A 17,857-nucleotide genomic window follows, 5' to 3' on the forward strand; every position below is an offset into this window, starting at 1 on the left:
CCGCTCTGTTCCTGTAAAGGTGAACAGATGGATGAATGTCCTTTTCCATTAGGCAACAAGAAAGAGAAGAAAATTGGAAATCTCATGTAGATTATGTCACAGAGCAAAAACCTCTAAGGAGAGGCTGGGCAGCCAGATTTAGACACTGTGAAGTTAGACTCATAAATCCTACAGTATTTACCTTTTATCCAGGTACTTGAAGATTCTGAAAGGACTTAAAGTGTTATTTCTTTAACTGGGTTCTGAAGCTCACTTAGCAAATATATATGCTAATCTGCCAAGTGATTCATCATTAAACAAACTTCTTGCTGTGGGACTTATTGGAGCCTTTGTGGACTTATGAACAGTGTATTTCTCCATGTGGAAATTCAGTGCCAAACTTGATTGGTTATGGAATACCAATTAACATCATATGAGACGACTTGTGTTCCAAATAACTGTGTTTGGGGAAAGCTACAATAAAGCATTTATTTATTTTTGTTTGACAGATATTTACTGATGACCTGTAATGGACTGGGTACTCTGCTAGGTGATGGGAGATCAAAGAGGAGTGGGGTGTCTGTCCCCTAAGAGTTTAGAGTGAGAAAGACAAAACAAGATAAATATACTATATGACTGTGACAATGATGGATGCAGATCAGATTGCCATGGATTAAAAACCAGAAAATCAGAAGGCAGAGCTGGCTTAGAGGGATAAAATAGAGCTTATTTTTTAGACTTATTATACAATATTTGTGGAAAATCTCAGAAAACATCCAGAAGGCAGTTAAAATACTAGATTGGTGCTAAAGAGAGATGCCAGGGCTGGGTCATAGATTTGAGAGTTGTTGGCAGAGAAGACAAGGAGTGAGCAGAAATTAGTACAGAAGAGCTAGGGACAGATCTGAGGGCCATCTATCTTCAGAAATGAGAGAGAGAAGCAGACAACAAAGGAGATGGAAAAAGTATGCTTGGTAGGTGGTGGGAAGACCGACCACACAGCTCAGCCTCACGGACTTAGTGGTAACCAGTATGAAATGTGAGTCGAGAATGTGTGCCATTCACATGACCCTGCCTGAAGAGCAGGCCTTGTGGTTCAGAGTTTTCGGTAGACGTTAAAAGAACAGTGTGCACAGAGTCTTAGAGATGAAATCCAGGCTGCAGGAGGACAGGGTAGCTCTTCACCAAGGCTGTGCAGATGAGTCACTGGTGGAGTTTTTCAGAAATGCAGTTGTCTGGGACTCATCCCCACAGATTGTGATGCAGCAGATCTGGAGTGGAGCCCCACTTTCCATGTCTTTGTGAAGCTCCGCCAGTAATTCGCTGGGTAGCCAATGCTGAGAACTGTAAGGTTAAAGAAATGACAGTTCGGCAGAATCTATGAAACTACATATGCATCTACCCCATGATTCGGTTGTTCCACTTTGGTTTATACACAAGAGAGATCAGTACCTTTGTTCACTGAAAGACAAATACAAGAATGATTATAACAACTTTGTTTACAATGCCCGAAAACTGAAAACAATCCTACTTCCATTAACAGTAGAATGGACAAATGTGGTGTACACATACAATGCAATACAACCACAGTAATTATGTGAAAGAACATCTATATGCAACAACACGAGTGAAAGAAGCCAGACAAAAAGAGTATGTAATTGCCCCTTGAACAACACAGGGGTTAGGGCGCTGACCCCCATTCAATAGGAAATCCATATATAACTTTTAACTCCCCAAAAACCTAACTACTCATAGCCTACTATTGACAGAATCCTTAACCATAACATAAACAATCGATTAACACATATTTTGTATGTTATATGTGTTATCTATTATATTCTTACAATAAAGTAAACTGGAGAAAAGAAAATGTTATCAAGAAAATAGATTTATAGTACTGTGTGTATTTATTGAAAAAAATCCACGTATAAGGGACCTGCGCAGTCAATCTGTATTCTTTGAGGGTTGACTGTATATTGGATGAGTCCATGTATAAGTTCAAGAGTAGGCAAAATTAATCAGTGGAGACATTATTCATAATAGTGTTCACCTCGAGGAGGTGATAGTATTGACAAGGAAGGGACAGGGAACCTTTTGTGGTGACGGAAATTTTCTAAACCTTGATCTGGGTAGTGATAAAATGGATGTATACTAATGTAAAAATTCCTCAAGATATACATTTAAGATTAGTACACTTTACTGTATGTAAGTTGTACCTCAAGTTTTAAAAAAAACACCCATAAATGGTCAGTCCAAAAGTAGAGGCAAAAATAGAACATTCTTGAAAGAAAATTGGTAAAATAAGAAAAGAAAAATATTGAAGGATGTGGCAAGGGTAGGTTCTTTTAGGATGAGTACCTTTACATTCTTAGGCAGAGGAGAAAGAGCTGGAACTTAAGGAGATAAGAATATTGATTAAAGAGGATTATTATCATTGCCAGGTTGCCTTGTTTACCATATCCAATAGTAGTCTTGCTCACCAGTATAGTCTTAAGAGGGCTTGTACACATTGTGTGAATGATTGGATGGGTAGCTGGATGTGTGGGTGGGTGGGTGGGTGGATGGATGAATAAGTAGATAGGTGGATGGATGTGTGAATGGGTGGATCAGGTGTACTGGCCGGAGTATGTTATTAAAGGAAGTAGCTGGAGAAGATAAGCAGAGACTAGGTTGAAAATACTGGCAGAGAGGTTTATCTGAGTTAGAAAAAAATAAGAAAATATAAAAATACATGAGATTCCGAAATAATGAGGAGAATAAGTAAGGGAGCACAGCCAGGTGAATCATTCTTTGTTCTAAAGCTGGAGTCCACGGAGTCTGAGAGTGTGGGGCATGGCAGTGGAATTGGGACTTGCAGCAAGCAAAAAAGGGTTTAAAGCCACCTACGGGTAATTCCATAAAGAACCAACAGCAGATGAAGCCAAGGGTTATGAAGGCCACAAGTTCTTTTAAAGTTGCAGGCATTTTACATAGCTTGTGACTTTGATTTGCAGATGAAATACAACTTGCCCTCCTGGTGTGACCGAGTCCTCTGGAAGTCGTACCCCCTGGTGCACGTGGTGTGTCAATCCTATGGTGAGTGGCATGCTGGGATCTGTCCATCTGTAAAATGGGAGAGCTCCCTGCAGCCCTAGTCAGGTTGGTCACCTGAAGAAGTGGGTGTATCCTCAGTATTTCTAGAACTGTGTTTTCTCTCTTGCCCACTCCAAACTGCTCTACTGCCTTTCCCCTGGCTCCTTAAAAGAGTTGTCTACCCTCTGTGTCTACACTTCATCACCTCCACCCTCTCCTGATGCTGCCAGTCATTATGGGATGGGGGGAAGTGTCATCTCTTTTACCAATGAGCTCAGTGACCTTAAACCCCCAGCCCATTCTGGGCCATGAGCTTCTCACCAATACAACAGAGTGTTTAGACCAGGGGTGGGCAAACTTTTTGACTCGAGGGCCACAGTGGGTTCTTAAACTGGACCGGAGGGCCGGAACAAAAGCATGGATGGAGTGTTTGTGTGAACTAATATAAATTCAAAGTAAACATCATTACATAAAAGGGTACGGTCTTTTTTTTCAATAGTTTTATTCATTTCAAACGGGCCGGATCCGGCCCGTGGGCTGTAGTTTGCCCACGGCTGGCTTAGACCATGAAAATGTAGCATAGGCACATTTTAGCTATGGAGGAGACAGTGTCACACAGTTACTGAGACTTTTGAGTGTAGTTGTGCAAGGTCAGTGAAATGACAGGTGCAAAACTTCTGGAGGCTTCCATCAGTGTGAGTTGATTTCTGCTATGGGTTTGCCATCCTTGGTTTGACCAGAAGGGTTTCTCTTTCCCTGCTCAGAAATGCCTTCCCTCCCCTGTAGGCAGCACCAGTGACATCATGACAAGTGACCACAGCCCTGTTTTTGCCACATTTGAGGCAGGAGTCACCTCCCAGTTTGTCTCCAAAAACGGTAAGTGGTGGGCAGTGTCCATCCCTTCATATTCCACAAAGACAGAGGCCTTGGGCACTCGTCTTCTGGTAGCAAGAGTCAATTGTCTGCATTAGATGAAGGCCCCTTCTTCCAGCAAATCCATGGTCTGTTTATATGGTTTCTTCATGTCCAAGCCACATCATGATTTCAGCCCAAAGCATTTTCTTGCTCTCTGTGGCAAATACATCAGCCTTTTAAGTCTTGGATCTAACACAGTCTTTAAACTTGGGTAAATGAGTGTTTTCTAAGTTGTGGCATGTCTACCATCAAAGACAATCCTATATGGGTCCTTGACTCAATTTATTAGTAATGCATCTATCTTAATACGGTTTAAGTTTATCTCTTCTGTGTAAGGCAAGCAACTCTGATTTTCCATGTAGTCTTGTGATGGATATTCTTAAATACATTTATGAAATTTTAAAAAGTGAGGCTAAAGAAAATTTAAGTCGATATTAGTGCAGCTTAATGGTAGGCAGAGATAATAAAAATGTTAAAGTGGGATGCAATGACTGAATAAATAATACTTAGATTTACAGGTAAGTTTTCAAAAAACCAGCTCAGCCCTGGTCACCGGGCCAACCTCATCCTAACAGGGGCTAGTGTTCTCTCTGGCATGTCAAGCCCTGGGCCTAGGTGACTAGGGAGCCATGTTATCACGTTCTCTGCCAACCCCCACTTCTGTGGGCAGCAGACAATCCAGACTCATTTATGAAGGCTGAGCAGGGGGCTCAACACATGTTGGAAAAGCCTGTATCACTGTGTCCTTTGCACTGTGATGGATGTAGATGAGGCTGCAGCAGTCTTCCTGGGACGCTTCTCCATGCTGTTGGGTCTCACATTCCTGGCCCCAGCGATGTGGCCTCCCCTCTCCATGCAACCATGACCCACCATCCTGTCTCCCTCCTAGCTCTGGCCACTGTGGCTTTCCAGAACCTTCCACCTCTTCCCCACCTCCCACCCATCTCCCCTTTCTCTGAGTTCCTGCAGCATTGATGGGTGGCCTCTGCCATTGCACCCTCAATGAGGACCCTCATCGCATCCTCAGTGTCAGGCTTGCCTTCCACTGGGACTCAGCCACTATACATGCTCATAAGCCCCCATGACCTGCATTGAGTGTTGGTTGAACATCTACCTAAGCAGAGCCTGGCCTAGATGCTGTGGGCTTAAAAAAAGAAAGGAAAGCTAAGCAAAATAAGCCAGACAAAAGCACAAGTACTGCATGGAATCACTTATGTGTGGAAACTTTTTTAGAAAGCAGATTTCATAGATCATGGAAACAGAACAGGATGGTGGTTGCTGGGGGGTTGGGGGGGGGGTGAGGGAAATAGAGAGATGTAGGTCAAAGGGTACAAACTTCCAGTTATAAGATAAAGAAGTTCTGGGGCCCTATTCAGCCTGGTGACTATAGGTAATAATACAGTATGACAGTATTGTATACTTGAAATTTACTGAGAGAAGATCTTGAGTGTTCTCGCCACACCAGAAACCCCCACAAAACAGGTAACTGTATGTGGTGATGGAGGTGTTCATTATCTTGGTCTTGGCAATCATTTCACAATGTGTATGTGTATAAAATCATCATGTCATACGTTTTAAATATGCACAATTATGTTTGTCAATAACTCCTCAATAAAACTGAGGAAAAGAAAAAAAAAAAACAGAAAAGAAGGAAGGATGGGAAAGACAGAGGAAGGGAATGTCTGTCCTTGCTCTCAGGTGGCTCAGAATTTATATGGAAGGAGAGAACAAATGTTCAAAACCAGCCTAAGGATGTTTGCAAATGCATCTTCTAAATGAATAGCTTTGAGAGCAAGTTCTCAGCATGAGTGAGTGGAAGAGCTCAGAGGTCACCGTGCCTGAGGAAGGAAGAGCAGGGATCCCTCACAACCTGAACTTAGAAACGAGCTGGATTTGGGTATTCAGCCGCTGAGCCATCAGACAAGCTCTCTTTGTTGGAACAAATAGGGAGACTGAGGCAATGAGCTCCAGGGCATTGCCTGAGGCCATGCAGCTCTAGTAGCAAAGCTGAGAGCAGCTCTGATCCTGGAATTCTTGGCGGTTCTCACTCCGTCCCCACCAGTCTGTGATTCATCACAGAGGCTGTTACCACCACGGGGATACTCAGTGTGGGTGGTGGGACTTCGCGGAAAACCTCTCTTCCCCCTGGACTCTCACCTTCCTGGACCTCAAGAAAACATGTTGGGGGTTTGGGGCTGATTTGAAATGCTCCATCTCCAGGCACACTGTGGAACCCAATCTCTGTTCTCACCTGTTCTAGGCCCCGGGACTGTCGACAGCCAAGGGCAGATCGAGTTTCTCAGATGCTTCGCCACCCTGAAGACCAAGTCCCAGACCAAATTCTACCTGGAGTTCCACTCGAGCTGTTTAGAGAGTAAGGGGTCATTGGGCTTCCTTTGGTTGTGGCAGGCATGACTCTGAGTCATAATGATACTTTGCCCCATTTCTTCCCTCTGGGATGGACTCAAGGGGAATCCGAGAAGCAAGGCTGTAGATGGAGGATACAAAGGGACCCCTATTATGTAGCCTGTGTCTAGTGGCCCCAATATTTCTGAATGGATTTCAGTTCCCATAATGGATCGTGGAAGAGATCTAGAGGTCACCTTGGCTTTACAAAGAAGGAAACTGAAGCAGACCACTGCTGCTCCAGGGACAGGGCAGTCACTGATACACTGATCCCTCAGCCTTGTAGGCAACTGGGCAGCTGGATTCTTCCCTTGCCCCTCAGGGCAAAGTATAGCCCACTTGAGGGTCCCCCCAATCCAGGTTCTGACTCAACCAGAGGGTCCTGAGTGAAGGTCCAGAGGTACTGGAGGCCAGCACCGGCCCCGAGCTGCCTATTCTCTGTCCTATACCACGGGCACTTTCCCAGGTGATCTGCAGCATCTGAGAGCAAGCTGGACATGACCAGCCTCCTCTCTGCCAGCAGTTAGCACAAAACACTCTTTCCAGGTGGCACTTCTAGGCATGTTATCTAAAGCTGTTCTGTGTGAAAAGACCCATGTGGTGTCTAGCTCTCCTCGCTGAGATGGTCCGGGTAGTGGTGGTGGTAGCAGGGGTAGAATCAACTCCATCAGAAGAGGTGACAGGATGATGGAAGCTTCCAGAAATCGGGAAGAAGACCTGAGCCCCAAGCTGCAGGCTGTTCCACCCCCGACTCACCTGGGCCCAGTCCTGGTGAAAGGCCCACCTTCTCCACAAACTCTCTAGGTCCCAGTTCACCAAGCAGGGCCAAAGCTCTTCCAAAAATTATGAGGATTTTCATGTGGGTGTTTTTAATAAACTATCGAGACATTTGCATGCATTTCTATGGAAACAGCATATTCTATGGAAGCTTAAATTAGCTTTTTAAAAGGCTGCTATCTTGAGTGGCGTGGGAGAGCTGTCATGTTTCCTAACCTCCTTGTCTGAGAAGTGATGATTTCTAGTTGCCTGGTTTTTTGCACAGAGGAGCCAAAACGGAGGGAAATCTGATTTTCCTAAAAATAACTAGAGCCCGTTGGCAAATGACCATCCTCTACACCAAAACAGAATCCCCAACAAGCCCGACTCCTAAACGATGCTGTGGCCCCTGTAGAGATAAGAGGCAGACAGTATCTGCATTGATCCAGTGGGCCGGCCCTGGGAGTCTGTTCTGTCTGGTTCTTATTTTGTCCTCTGAGAACCAGCCGTCTTGTCCTCCAACAGGTTTCGTCAAGAGTCAGGAAGGAGAAAATGAAGAAGGAAGCGAAGGGGAGTTGGTGGTGAAGTTTGGTGAGACCCTTCCAAAGGTAACTCAAGGAGAGCACATTCCCAGGGAGGATTTTGCAATTACCCAGCCAGCAGGGTATTTGCTGGGTATTGCTCTGGGGGATATGACCACAGGAAATGGGCATCCCAGGGGACAAATGTGGAAGAGGCTCCACAGACCTACCCACCTCTGGGCCAGCTCCCTTTTAAAGTGGTCTGTGGCTCGCTTTCAGCGATGGTTAAACACGAGCCTGTGTCTAGTGGCCCCAATATTTCTGAATGGATTTCAATTTCCATAATGGATTGTGGAAGAGATCTAGAGGTCACCTTGGCTTTACAAAGAAGGAAAGTGAAGCAGATCCCAGAGAGGTTTGTTCACGGTCACATGATTTCAGCGACAGACCCCTGAGGCCCAAACTCCCCTGCAATACTTCTTGGCCTGGTCAGCACCAGCTCAGAGGGTCAAGTGAAGGTGTAGAAAGGAGTCCATTGGCTCCTACGCAAACACTGAATGCAGAGAGAACTTGCTACGACCATGACCCGTGTGAGCGGAGGGTTATAATTAAAAACATGTAGGGAAAATTTAGTGGGAACACATTCATATTTATTGCAGAAAAAAAAATGGTTTTCTACCTGAAACCTAGGACTGTTTTTCTGATGCAAAATTTATGGTGGACACATCTGGATGTTCATGCTGGGTGCACAATGGAGAAGGACCTACTTCTTTGTCCCATAACCAGGGAGGGGTACATCGAGGGAAGGTACAAGGCTGGGAAAATCACGTGGGTGGGAGTCTCAGGCTTCCCCTGGAAGTTCCTCAGAGGTGCCACTGGAGATGAGGTTTGAAGGATGGCCTTTAACAGGTAGAAGGAGCCATTCTCTCCCAAGGCTCAGGTTTCAAGGGCTGGGCTGGGCTGCCCACACTGACATTAACTGTTGATTGGAACCAACTTTTGGGCCACACACACAAAGGCCATATCATCTCAGGAGCAGAGGCCAATGCCTGAATCACAGTCTCCTAATTCAGGTACACTCTGATCGGGGTCCTCCATGAGGCGGGAGTGAACTGTCAAGGTCCTGGGCTGTTTTCAGGTACTGAGTCCTGGTGCTCTTGGCCCCACGGTGACATCCTGCCTTATCTACCCTCCCCACCCTCCTGTGTCTTCTCCCAGCTGCTCCCATGCAGCACCCAAATGGCTTCTTTTCGCCTTTGTTTGTCGGGAAGGATATCAGCATCCCAGTCCCTGCAGCACACTGTCCAATTCCGAGACCTGATGCTCCTCCTGTCTTTATCCCTTCTTCTCTACCACCGCCACCTCCCCAGGGTCTTCATCCCTCCTTTCTTCTTGCTAAAGCATCCTGATTCCTGATGAATCTTTCTGGAATGCCCACCTCAGCCTGGCATACCCTTCTTTATCCTGTCCATTCCCTGCTGTCACATGGGATGAGCCCAAGGTCCTCGGCGTGGCTCCCAGCCCCTCCACCATCTCCAGCCTCATCTGCTCCCCCAGCACCTTGGGGCCTCACTCCCTCCTGCTCCCTGAACCCTGCCACCCACCTCTCTCACCTCCTCTCTCTTCATCCTCTAAAACCCCTCAGGACACCTTGACACTCCCTCTTGCCTCCCTTCCTGCTCCCACCATGGTGAGTGTGCACCCACAGACATTCCTCAGACACCAGCCCCTTGCTCCCACTGCTGCCTGAGAGGGCAGGGTCTTCCTGCATCTGCTGCACTGGCCCAGGGTCAAACTTTGAGCTGGCCATCATGACAAGTCAGTGAACGGAGTGGTTGGTGTGGCTCTGGAACCCCAGAATGCCTCAGAGCCCCACTGTGACATTTGTTCTGGAACTTTCTGTCATCAACATGGCACCAGGCCTGCACCAGGGGTCTCTGTGTATCTGTGGGTGGGAAGGAAGGGGACAGCCTGGAGCAAGATATTCGGGGACTGGGGACCTGTGCCTGTCATCCTTCAACTAGCTACAGGACACTCCAGACCCGACCGGGGGCTCTGCGTGGGTGGACACAGAGGCCCCTTCTGCCCAGATGGGCACAGCCTTGTGGTGCCACCTTCCCTGCAGCCTCCATCCTGGGAGGGGCTGAGGGAGAATTGCGCCCTGCTGGGGAGCCTGCAGTGGGAGTGGGTGCGTTCAGACTTGGTTTCTGGTCCTGTCCCATTTTCTCATCAGCCTGGCCCCACTCCCAGGATCCTGGGGACTGCAAAGGAGGGAAGGGAGACAGAAGGTGGGGCATTCTTGGGGTTAGGCCCTGTCCCTGGGGCCCGGAGTGCAGTGTGATGGAAGGGGATAGGAAAGGAAGCTAATCCTGCCTGGCTATGTAGGGCTCCTTCCTGCCCTCTGGGCATGAAAAGCAGAGATTCAAATTTGTTTAATGACAACATCTACAGGCCTGTTTTCTCCAGCATCCCCTTCTCTGGGCTGGCAACCCTCACCCGCCTGTCTCCAACTTGTCACCTCTAATCCCATGACCTTCTCTTTGCAGCTGAAGCCCATTATCTCTGACCCTGAGTACCTGCTGGACCAGCACATCCTGATTAGCATTAAATCCTCCGACAGCGACGAATCCTATGGTAAGGGTCTCACAGGTGCCATAGGTGCCACACCTGCTGTTGGCTGGTGGCCTCTGATGTAACGGGGCATCTCCATCACAGAAAGCCCACCCACCTTTCCCCATCCTACTCTCCTGCTGATTCTTTTTCCATCTCAGGGCCGCAGGCAGACAATAACTCCTAAGTCATCCTTCTTGCCCCCTTGGGCTTCTGGGAGTAACGACTAGTAGCCACAGCCCCTCCCATTTACTGAGACTTTCCTGTGTCAGAGTCTATGCCCATGGCTTTGCAGGAATTTTAAAATTTAATTCTGACAAGACCTTATGAAGCAGACACTATTCTCCCAATTAGTCGATGAGAAAACTGAGGCTCAGAGAGGTTAAGTGACTTGCCCACATCACACAGGTAGGAACTGGCTGAGCCCTTATTGGAACCCAGGTCTGCCCAGCATTGCTCAGTGCTCAGGCTGGTGGCCCCGCCAACTGTCCTACTGGAGAGACTCTGTCTTCTGTAACGTCTTCAGCCTGCCCATGGCTCCTGCCCAATGTCAGGTTCGCCCTTACACTTGGTACATTCAGGGTGGCTACAGCATGGAGTGAGAGGGGTAATGGCCAGAGGGAGGAAGGTAGGAGCCAGATCAAGCAGCTCCCTACAAGCCAAGCTAAGGGCAAACACTTTATCCTGGGAGCAGTAGGAAGCCATCAGAGTCAAACAACTCATAATGTGATCAGCTTTCCATCTTACAAGTATGTGTTTGCAGTGATCAAGATGAGAGATGAGCCCTGGCCGATGTGACTCAGCAGTTAGAGCAGGGGTCCTCAAACTACGGCCCACGGGCCACATGCAAATACAAATATTGTATTTGTTCCCGTTTTGTTTTTTTACTTCAAAATAAGATATGTGCAGTGTGCATAGGAATTTGTTCATAGTTTTTTTTTAAAACTGTAGTCTGGCCCTCCAGCGGTCTGAGGGACAGTGAACTGGCCCCCTGTTTAAAAAGTTTGAGGACCCCTGGGTGAGAGTGTCGGCCCATGCACCGAAGGGTCATGGGTTCGATTCCTGGTCAAGGGCACATACCTGGGTTGCAGGTTCGATCACTGGCCCTAATCAGGGAACGTGCAGGAGGCAACCAATCAATGTCTCTCTCACATCGATGTTTCTCTCTCTCTCTCTCTCTCTCTCTCTCTCTCTCTCTCTCTCTCCCTCTCCCTCTCTCACTCCCTCACTCCCTCCCTCCCTCCTTCCCTCCTTCCCTCCTTCCCTCTCTCTCTCTCCTGATACCGCCCTGCTTTCCACTCTGAAAGCAATGGGGAAAACATCCTCCAGTGCGTATTAGCAACAACAAAGTCACAAAAAGATGAGAGATGAGGGGGCCAGAGTGAAAGCAGTGACAGTAAAAATGAAGAGACAGGATAAATTTGAGAGGTGTTAAGAAGGGAAATGGTTGCCCAACTGGCATGGCTCAATGCTTAAACATTAACCTATGAACTAGGAGGTCACGGTTCAATTCCTGCCCTGGCTATGGGCTCCATCCCCAGTGTGGGGCATGCAGGAGGCAGCTGATCAATGATTCTCTCTCATCATTGATGTTTCTATCTCTCTCTCCCTCTCCTTTCCTCTCTGAAATCAATTTTAAAAAAATTTTTTTAAATAAAGAAAAGAAGGGAAATGGCTTGGCCTTGGGAACTGAGGCAAGTGGGTTGTTGAGAATGACATCCCCACACCTCTGGTTTGAGCAGCTGGGTTAATGTCTCATTTCCTGATCCGGGTCAGCTGTGGTTTGGAACAGGCACAGGAGGTTGACAAGGCACAGCCAGAGAAGTGGGAGGACAGGCTGTGGCGCTGGGGACACTGTCAGAGTTGGTTTGCGAAGAAGGCAAGGTTATAATAGCAGATGTGCCGAGAGACCCAACGAAATAAAAACCAAACAGCGGTCCTTAGACAGAGTGACTCAGGGACCATCCGCATACTTGGAGAAGCAGTGTTCACAGGCAGTTAGGTGAGAATGGTGGCGAGGAAGCAGAGGGTGTGAGGCAGGCAAGAAAGTGAACCTGGTCCAGGAAGGGGGTTTGTTTTCAGTGGAGGAATTTGAAGGTGCTCAGTGCTGATGGTGGAAGTCAGGAAACAGAAATAGGCAGAGACACGAAGTGTGCCTGTGGGTGTTGGTCGCCCACTGTTCAGGCTCTGCCAAAGCCCTGGGACTTAGGTACAGTCACTGCCCTTGTTTGCAGAGGTGAGGACATGAAGTGACTTGTTCAAGGTCATGTAGCTACTGCGTGACTTTGACAAGCTACTGTGTGACCTTGGACTTGAACCTAGGCAGCCCAGCTCCAGAATCATTCCTTTTACCCCTTCCTAGTGTAGCACTAGAAAGAGGGTCCCTGAGCCAAAGCAGGGGCGGGCAGAGCCTGGGGAGTGTTCTGGCTCCAGATCTGAATCTCCTGTCCTTCTCAATGGGGCAAAGAGAAAAAGGATCCATGTGGATGCCGGAATGTTTGAAGGTTCAGTGGCAGGAAACAGGAACTCGGGTCCGATGGTTCCATTTCCTTGATCAAATACTGTATTCTTCCTTTGTTTGCTCTTTTTGATATTCCTACTCACAAACAGCAAATCAGGAGAATAACAAGGGAAAAAATCGACCAGCAGTCTCATTCCCCTCTACAGAAATCCTTTTTATTTTGGTTTCACACTTCTATCCTCATCCATAGGCATAGGTCCTAGATTTCTAGATTTCTAATCATCACAAAGATACCATTTATATTCTGCTTTCCTCGCCTCGTATTAGATAAGACCCATTTTCCACAACCCTCCTACATGGTCTTTGTGATTGTGGCTTTTCATGGCTTCGTAGTATTCCCTGGATTTGCTGTAGCCTCATTTTTCACAGTCATCTTTATTACTGTTATTGAGGCTCTGCCAGTTACTTTTATTAGTGTTAGCAATAATGCTGAGATGGATCTCTTTGGGGGATATTTTTTGTTCTCCTGAAGCTACATTTTTTTATTCTTTTGGATTATCATCTTAGGATGAGTTCCATATTTGCTGGTCAAAGGGTATACATATGCCCGTGATTCTTGGCCCTTGTTATCAAACCGGTTGCCGGAAAGGCTGTCTTGCCATGTGGACCTTGCCACGTCCCAAGGTCCAGGCTTCCCTGAGCCTCGCTAGCGCTGGGTATTTTTCTTCCTTCTGTTTTGTGCTAAGTTCATGTCTGTGAGAGAGTCTCTTTGTGCTGCTTCATTTGCATTTGTGATGGCTTTCGAGGCTGAATGAATTTCCATTTATTGAAATTAACCAGCTACAGTTCTCTTGTGTGAAATGACTGTTTGGGTGATCTGCCTATTTATCTGCTGGGGATTTAATTTTGAGGAGTTCCTCCTGAGTTCAGATAAAATCCCTGCTTTGTGAAGCTGACTGCAGAGAATGGTCCCAGTCAATCATCTCAATTTCCTGTGGTTTTTTTCCCCTCTGTGTAGAAGTTTTAAACTTTTATATTCTCTTACCTGTCAGTCTTATTTTGTCATTTCTGACATAGCTTCAAGCCTTAGAAAGTTGTCATTCCTCCAGCTAGGAGATTAGTGTTTAATTCTGTTTTTCTGCTGGATTACCTATGATTTAACTTTTTTTCACAGCAACTCATCTACTTGGAGTTCATTTGCTATAAATTTTGAGATGTTTTCCCAGATTGCTGAGGGGTTGTTCTAAAATGTTTATTTGATGATCCCTGCCTTAGCCATCATCTTGAATGACTGTCTTTGGTGGTAGAACTAACTCTCCAGGCCAAATTCATGGTGTTTCTCCTGCAAAATGGCAGGGTCTTGACATTACTGTTGTCCCCTCCATGTCCCCAGGCGAGGGCTGCATTGCTCTGCGGTTAGAAGCCACGGAAACACAGCTCCCCATCTACACGCCTCTCACCCACCACGGAGAGATGACAGGACACTTCCGGGGGGAGATCAAGCTGCAAACCTCCCAGGGCAAGATGAGGGAGAAGCTGTATGGTAAGTGGCCATAACCCCCCACCCCCAACCCTCGTCAGTGCTGCGGAGTTAGACAGGAGTGAGGGTTCTCTCAGCAAAGCTGTTGAATACCCTCTCTGAGAGCCGGGCATCATCCTTGTTTGGTAGATGGGGAAACTGAGGCACAGAGAGTTTAAGTAATTGACTGAAGGTCATATACCAAGAAAGCAGCCAGCCCAAGGTGAAGTGCAGGTTCACCCAGTGCTAAGCTGAGATTGTAAATGAGATGGGGTTCTGCCTCACATGGACAGTGAGACAGCAGGGCTCACTACATGTGGACCTTCTGGCACCCTCGGCTCCTCAGAGGGTGCTGGGCCATCAGGGGTGCTGCCTCCCATGGATGTGGCCCCCCTTCTGCCCTGTGGGAGCTCCTTTCTCTAGCAGGACTGTGGGTTGGAATGAGGAGGTGTCGGCACCTCTGCAACCACACGTCAGTCAGAAATGAAGACAGGGTCCCAGCTGCCCACAAAGAGGTTGGCTTTGGTACTGGAAGCTCTGCTGGAGCCGCCTTCTTCTATTTGTTTTATTTGGATCTGCCCAGAACAACTGGCTTGTTTTGTCCTTTGCCAACACCAACAGGTGGGAAATGTCACATTAAATGACCCCTCTGGGTCACACATGTCAATTCTCCTCCCTCTGAAGCTGACAGGCATAACTAATCAATCTCTGAACTCGCAGGAGGTGTCAGAATCTTGCTTAGCCCGCCTCCCCAGGCAGCAGTACTCACCATCTGGCTCTGGCATGTCAATGGAAACCTCTGCCATCCTGGCCCAGACCTGCACGCTGGGCCCTCACATGCTTCTTCCTGGCCCTTTCCTTGCAGACTTTGTGAAGACTGAGCGGGATGAGTCCAGCGGGCCCAAGTGTCTGAAGAGCCTCACCAGCCACGACCCCCTGAAGCAGTGGGAACCTGCCTCCAGGTAGGGCAGGGGGGTTGCCAGGGCTTCACAGACTAGCTACCCTCGCAGACCCAGCACCAGAGAGGGTAAGTGGAGCACAGAGAAACTGAGGACCCAGGAGGAAAGAAAGCTCAGCCAGGAGAGGCGCTGTCCTGACCACAAACCCATGTCTCGGGGGGTTAATGTGACTGGGACAGGTCTGGAAACTACTCTGTGTTGGAAACTTCATTCCGTTCAACAAACATGGGCTGAGCACCTACTATGTGAAGGCTCTAGAGAAACCAAGGCAGATTAGGTGCCATCCCTGCCTTAGGGACTCATAGCCCCACCCAGGAGAAAGCACCTGCAGAGATGGCTACGTGGAATGGTTGCCGTGGGTCCTGGGGACAGCAGTCTTGGCTCCGTGGCCACAAACCCCATCCTGTTCCTAAGGGGAGAGGCCACTGGGGGAAATGAACGCAGGCTGCTCTTGGCAGAGACTGGGCTGGCAATAAACTGGAATTTAGAAGAGTTCCCAGTAACAGAGTCACCCCAGCTCTGACGTGGTCTCAAGTCCCAGAAAGAAGCCCATGAAGGCTGTCATGGTCTCTTACCTCCTGAGGGAGCAAAGTTGTGCTGTTGGCTGAGCGAAAATCCAAAGCCTCTGCAAAGCCCCGTGCACTCTGCCCCTGCTGGTCCCCATGCTGCCTGTCCTCCCAGCCAGGCCTCGCACACGCCACCCACCCACTCAGAACACGGGAGCTCACATCTCCAGCCCGTTCCTTTGTCTATGTCCAACCTCTGAGGGCTGTAGCCATGGATGCTAAAGTATTCCCTCTCCATCTTTTTCTCCCACTGTTACCCATCAATGAAAGCATCACAGCTCTCACATGTCTGCTCTGCTCCAGAGTCAGGGTCAGTGTAGGTCTACAAATTATTTTCCTTTTGACTAGTATTAGAATTAATATTTGTTAAGCAGGCACTGGCGGCTGAGAGTGAGCTGTGCACAGAACCCGGCTGGCTGAGCAGAAGGGAGCTGGGAGGCTTCGTTATAAACTGAATACTCAGAACTCTGCCTGTTTGTTCTCATGACAGCCCTGTCTTACAAGGATAGCACTTCTGTCACCAAGAGGCAGCACAGTGTTGGTGTCTCAGGTCTCCTCACCCGGGTCTGGGCCATCCCCTTGGCAGCTTTCAGCTGACTTCCCATGTTTGAGACTCCAGCCTTGACCTTTGTCCTCTTATCTTCAAATGCCCACATGGCCACTTCCATTCTCACGCCTCGCACACAAACGCTGATGTGTCTCAGGTGGAGCTCTCCATTTCCCCCTCCCCAGCCTGCCCTCCCCCACGGTCACTCGCCCCACCAGCCTCAACAGCTTCTCATTCTGTTCTCCCCACTTGCTCATAGGCCCTCCGATGGTTCCTGGAACAGTTAAGGGCCATTGCAATTGCTCTTACCACTGTCTCCCCCGCTTCCTTCTTACCTGCCTCCTCAGATAGGCCTTCCCTGGCTACCCTATGCCCAGTGGGTCCCAACGCTCCTGCAGTCTATCCCTGCCCCTTTTGTGGCTCTCATTCAGACTTCTGCACTGTATAAACCCCATGCGTCTCAGTCACTGAGTTTTGTTTGTCTCCCCGACCAGATGAGATCCATGAGAACAGAGACTACGGCTGCCTTACTCACAGCCATATTCCCTCTGCCTAGCCCAGGGCCTAGTGCACACTAGGCACTCAGAAACTATTTGTTGAATGAATGAATGAATGAATGAACGAGCGAACGAACAAATCCACTGCCCAAACAGTGAAGGAGTTGAGGAGATCCTGAAGGGTCCTGCAGAAGAGCAGAAGGCACCATCCTCAGGCTGGGACTGACTTGTGACTTTGTATGTCTCCCCCACAGGGTCCCTCTCTGCAGTGGCTCCAGCATCACAGAAATCATCAACCCCAATTACATGGGGGTGGGATCCTTTGGGTACATAAAACAGACCCTGTCCCCTGACCAGCAGCCCACAGCCTGGAGCTATGACCAGCCACTCAAGGACTCCTCCCTGGCATCTGGAAGGGGAGAGACCCCTCCAACACCACCCTCCCAACCGCCCATATCACCCAAGAAATTTTCATCCTCCACAGCAACCCGGGTCCCCTGCCCCAGGACGCAGGAGTCAAGGTGAGTGTTCTCTTCACCAAGACCTCTCCCTTCCCTACGTTTTCACTGCTGGGAAATGCAGCCCTAGAACCCCTGAGGGCAGGGGTGTGGGTCCACTTTAGTCTCTGACTCATCCTTGGGACCTGGACCACAGTAGACATTCAAGAAATACTTGTGGAATCTCTAGTCCTACTCTATTAGTGTAAACTTGATTTTTTTAAATAGAAAATTTTAAAGATATGGTCAAGAAAAATACCCTCCTATAAAAACTACATTTGTTGAAAAATACATTTCTATAACCAGTGAACCCTTTAGGCAATCTCTCATTCCCTCAAGGCCCCTGGGGCACAGAGCTGGGAATTTCCATGTAAAAGTCCCTCTCCAACACCAAGTTCCCTTCTCTCTTCTTAGCCACGAGGTGCCTGTCCCCAGGTGCAGCTTTCCCATCTCTCCTGTTAAGGATAGTCAGCAAAAGCCACAGCTGAGCCTGGGAATGCCAAAGGGAGAGAGCAGCTAGCCTGCAGAGGGAGGGGCTTTGGCCGTGAAACT

At 48.2% G+C, this 17,857-nt stretch overlaps 1 protein-coding gene across 2 annotated transcripts in view; it reads left to right on the forward strand.

Annotated features, from left to right (window-relative positions):
* Positions 1 to 17,857, forward strand: part of INPP5D (inositol polyphosphate-5-phosphatase D) — a 95,486-nt gene that overhangs the window by 70,945 nt on the left and 6,684 nt on the right. For both annotated transcript variants that reach the window (XR_004969340.1, XM_036319530.1), the window contains exons 18-25: positions 2,973 to 3,054; positions 3,838 to 3,927; positions 6,227 to 6,340; positions 7,654 to 7,736; positions 10,196 to 10,283; positions 14,114 to 14,263; positions 15,105 to 15,201; positions 17,063 to 17,329. Coding sequence is in view for 1 of the 2 variants with exons in the window: in XM_036319530.1 (XP_036175423.1) it covers positions 2,973 to 3,054; positions 3,838 to 3,927; positions 6,227 to 6,340; positions 7,654 to 7,736; positions 10,196 to 10,283; positions 14,114 to 14,263; positions 15,105 to 15,201; positions 17,063 to 17,329 (971 nt within the window). In the remaining variant the exon portion in view is untranslated. The remainder of the gene's footprint in view (positions 1 to 2,972; positions 3,055 to 3,837; positions 3,928 to 6,226; positions 6,341 to 7,653; positions 7,737 to 10,195; positions 10,284 to 14,113; positions 14,264 to 15,104; positions 15,202 to 17,062; positions 17,330 to 17,857) is intronic.

This window comes from Myotis myotis, unplaced genomic scaffold (genome assembly GCF_014108235.1).
Source record: "Myotis myotis isolate mMyoMyo1 unplaced genomic scaffold, mMyoMyo1.p scaffold_m19_p_8, whole genome shotgun sequence".
Lineage (NCBI taxonomy): Eukaryota > Metazoa > Chordata > Mammalia > Chiroptera > Vespertilionidae > Myotis > Myotis myotis.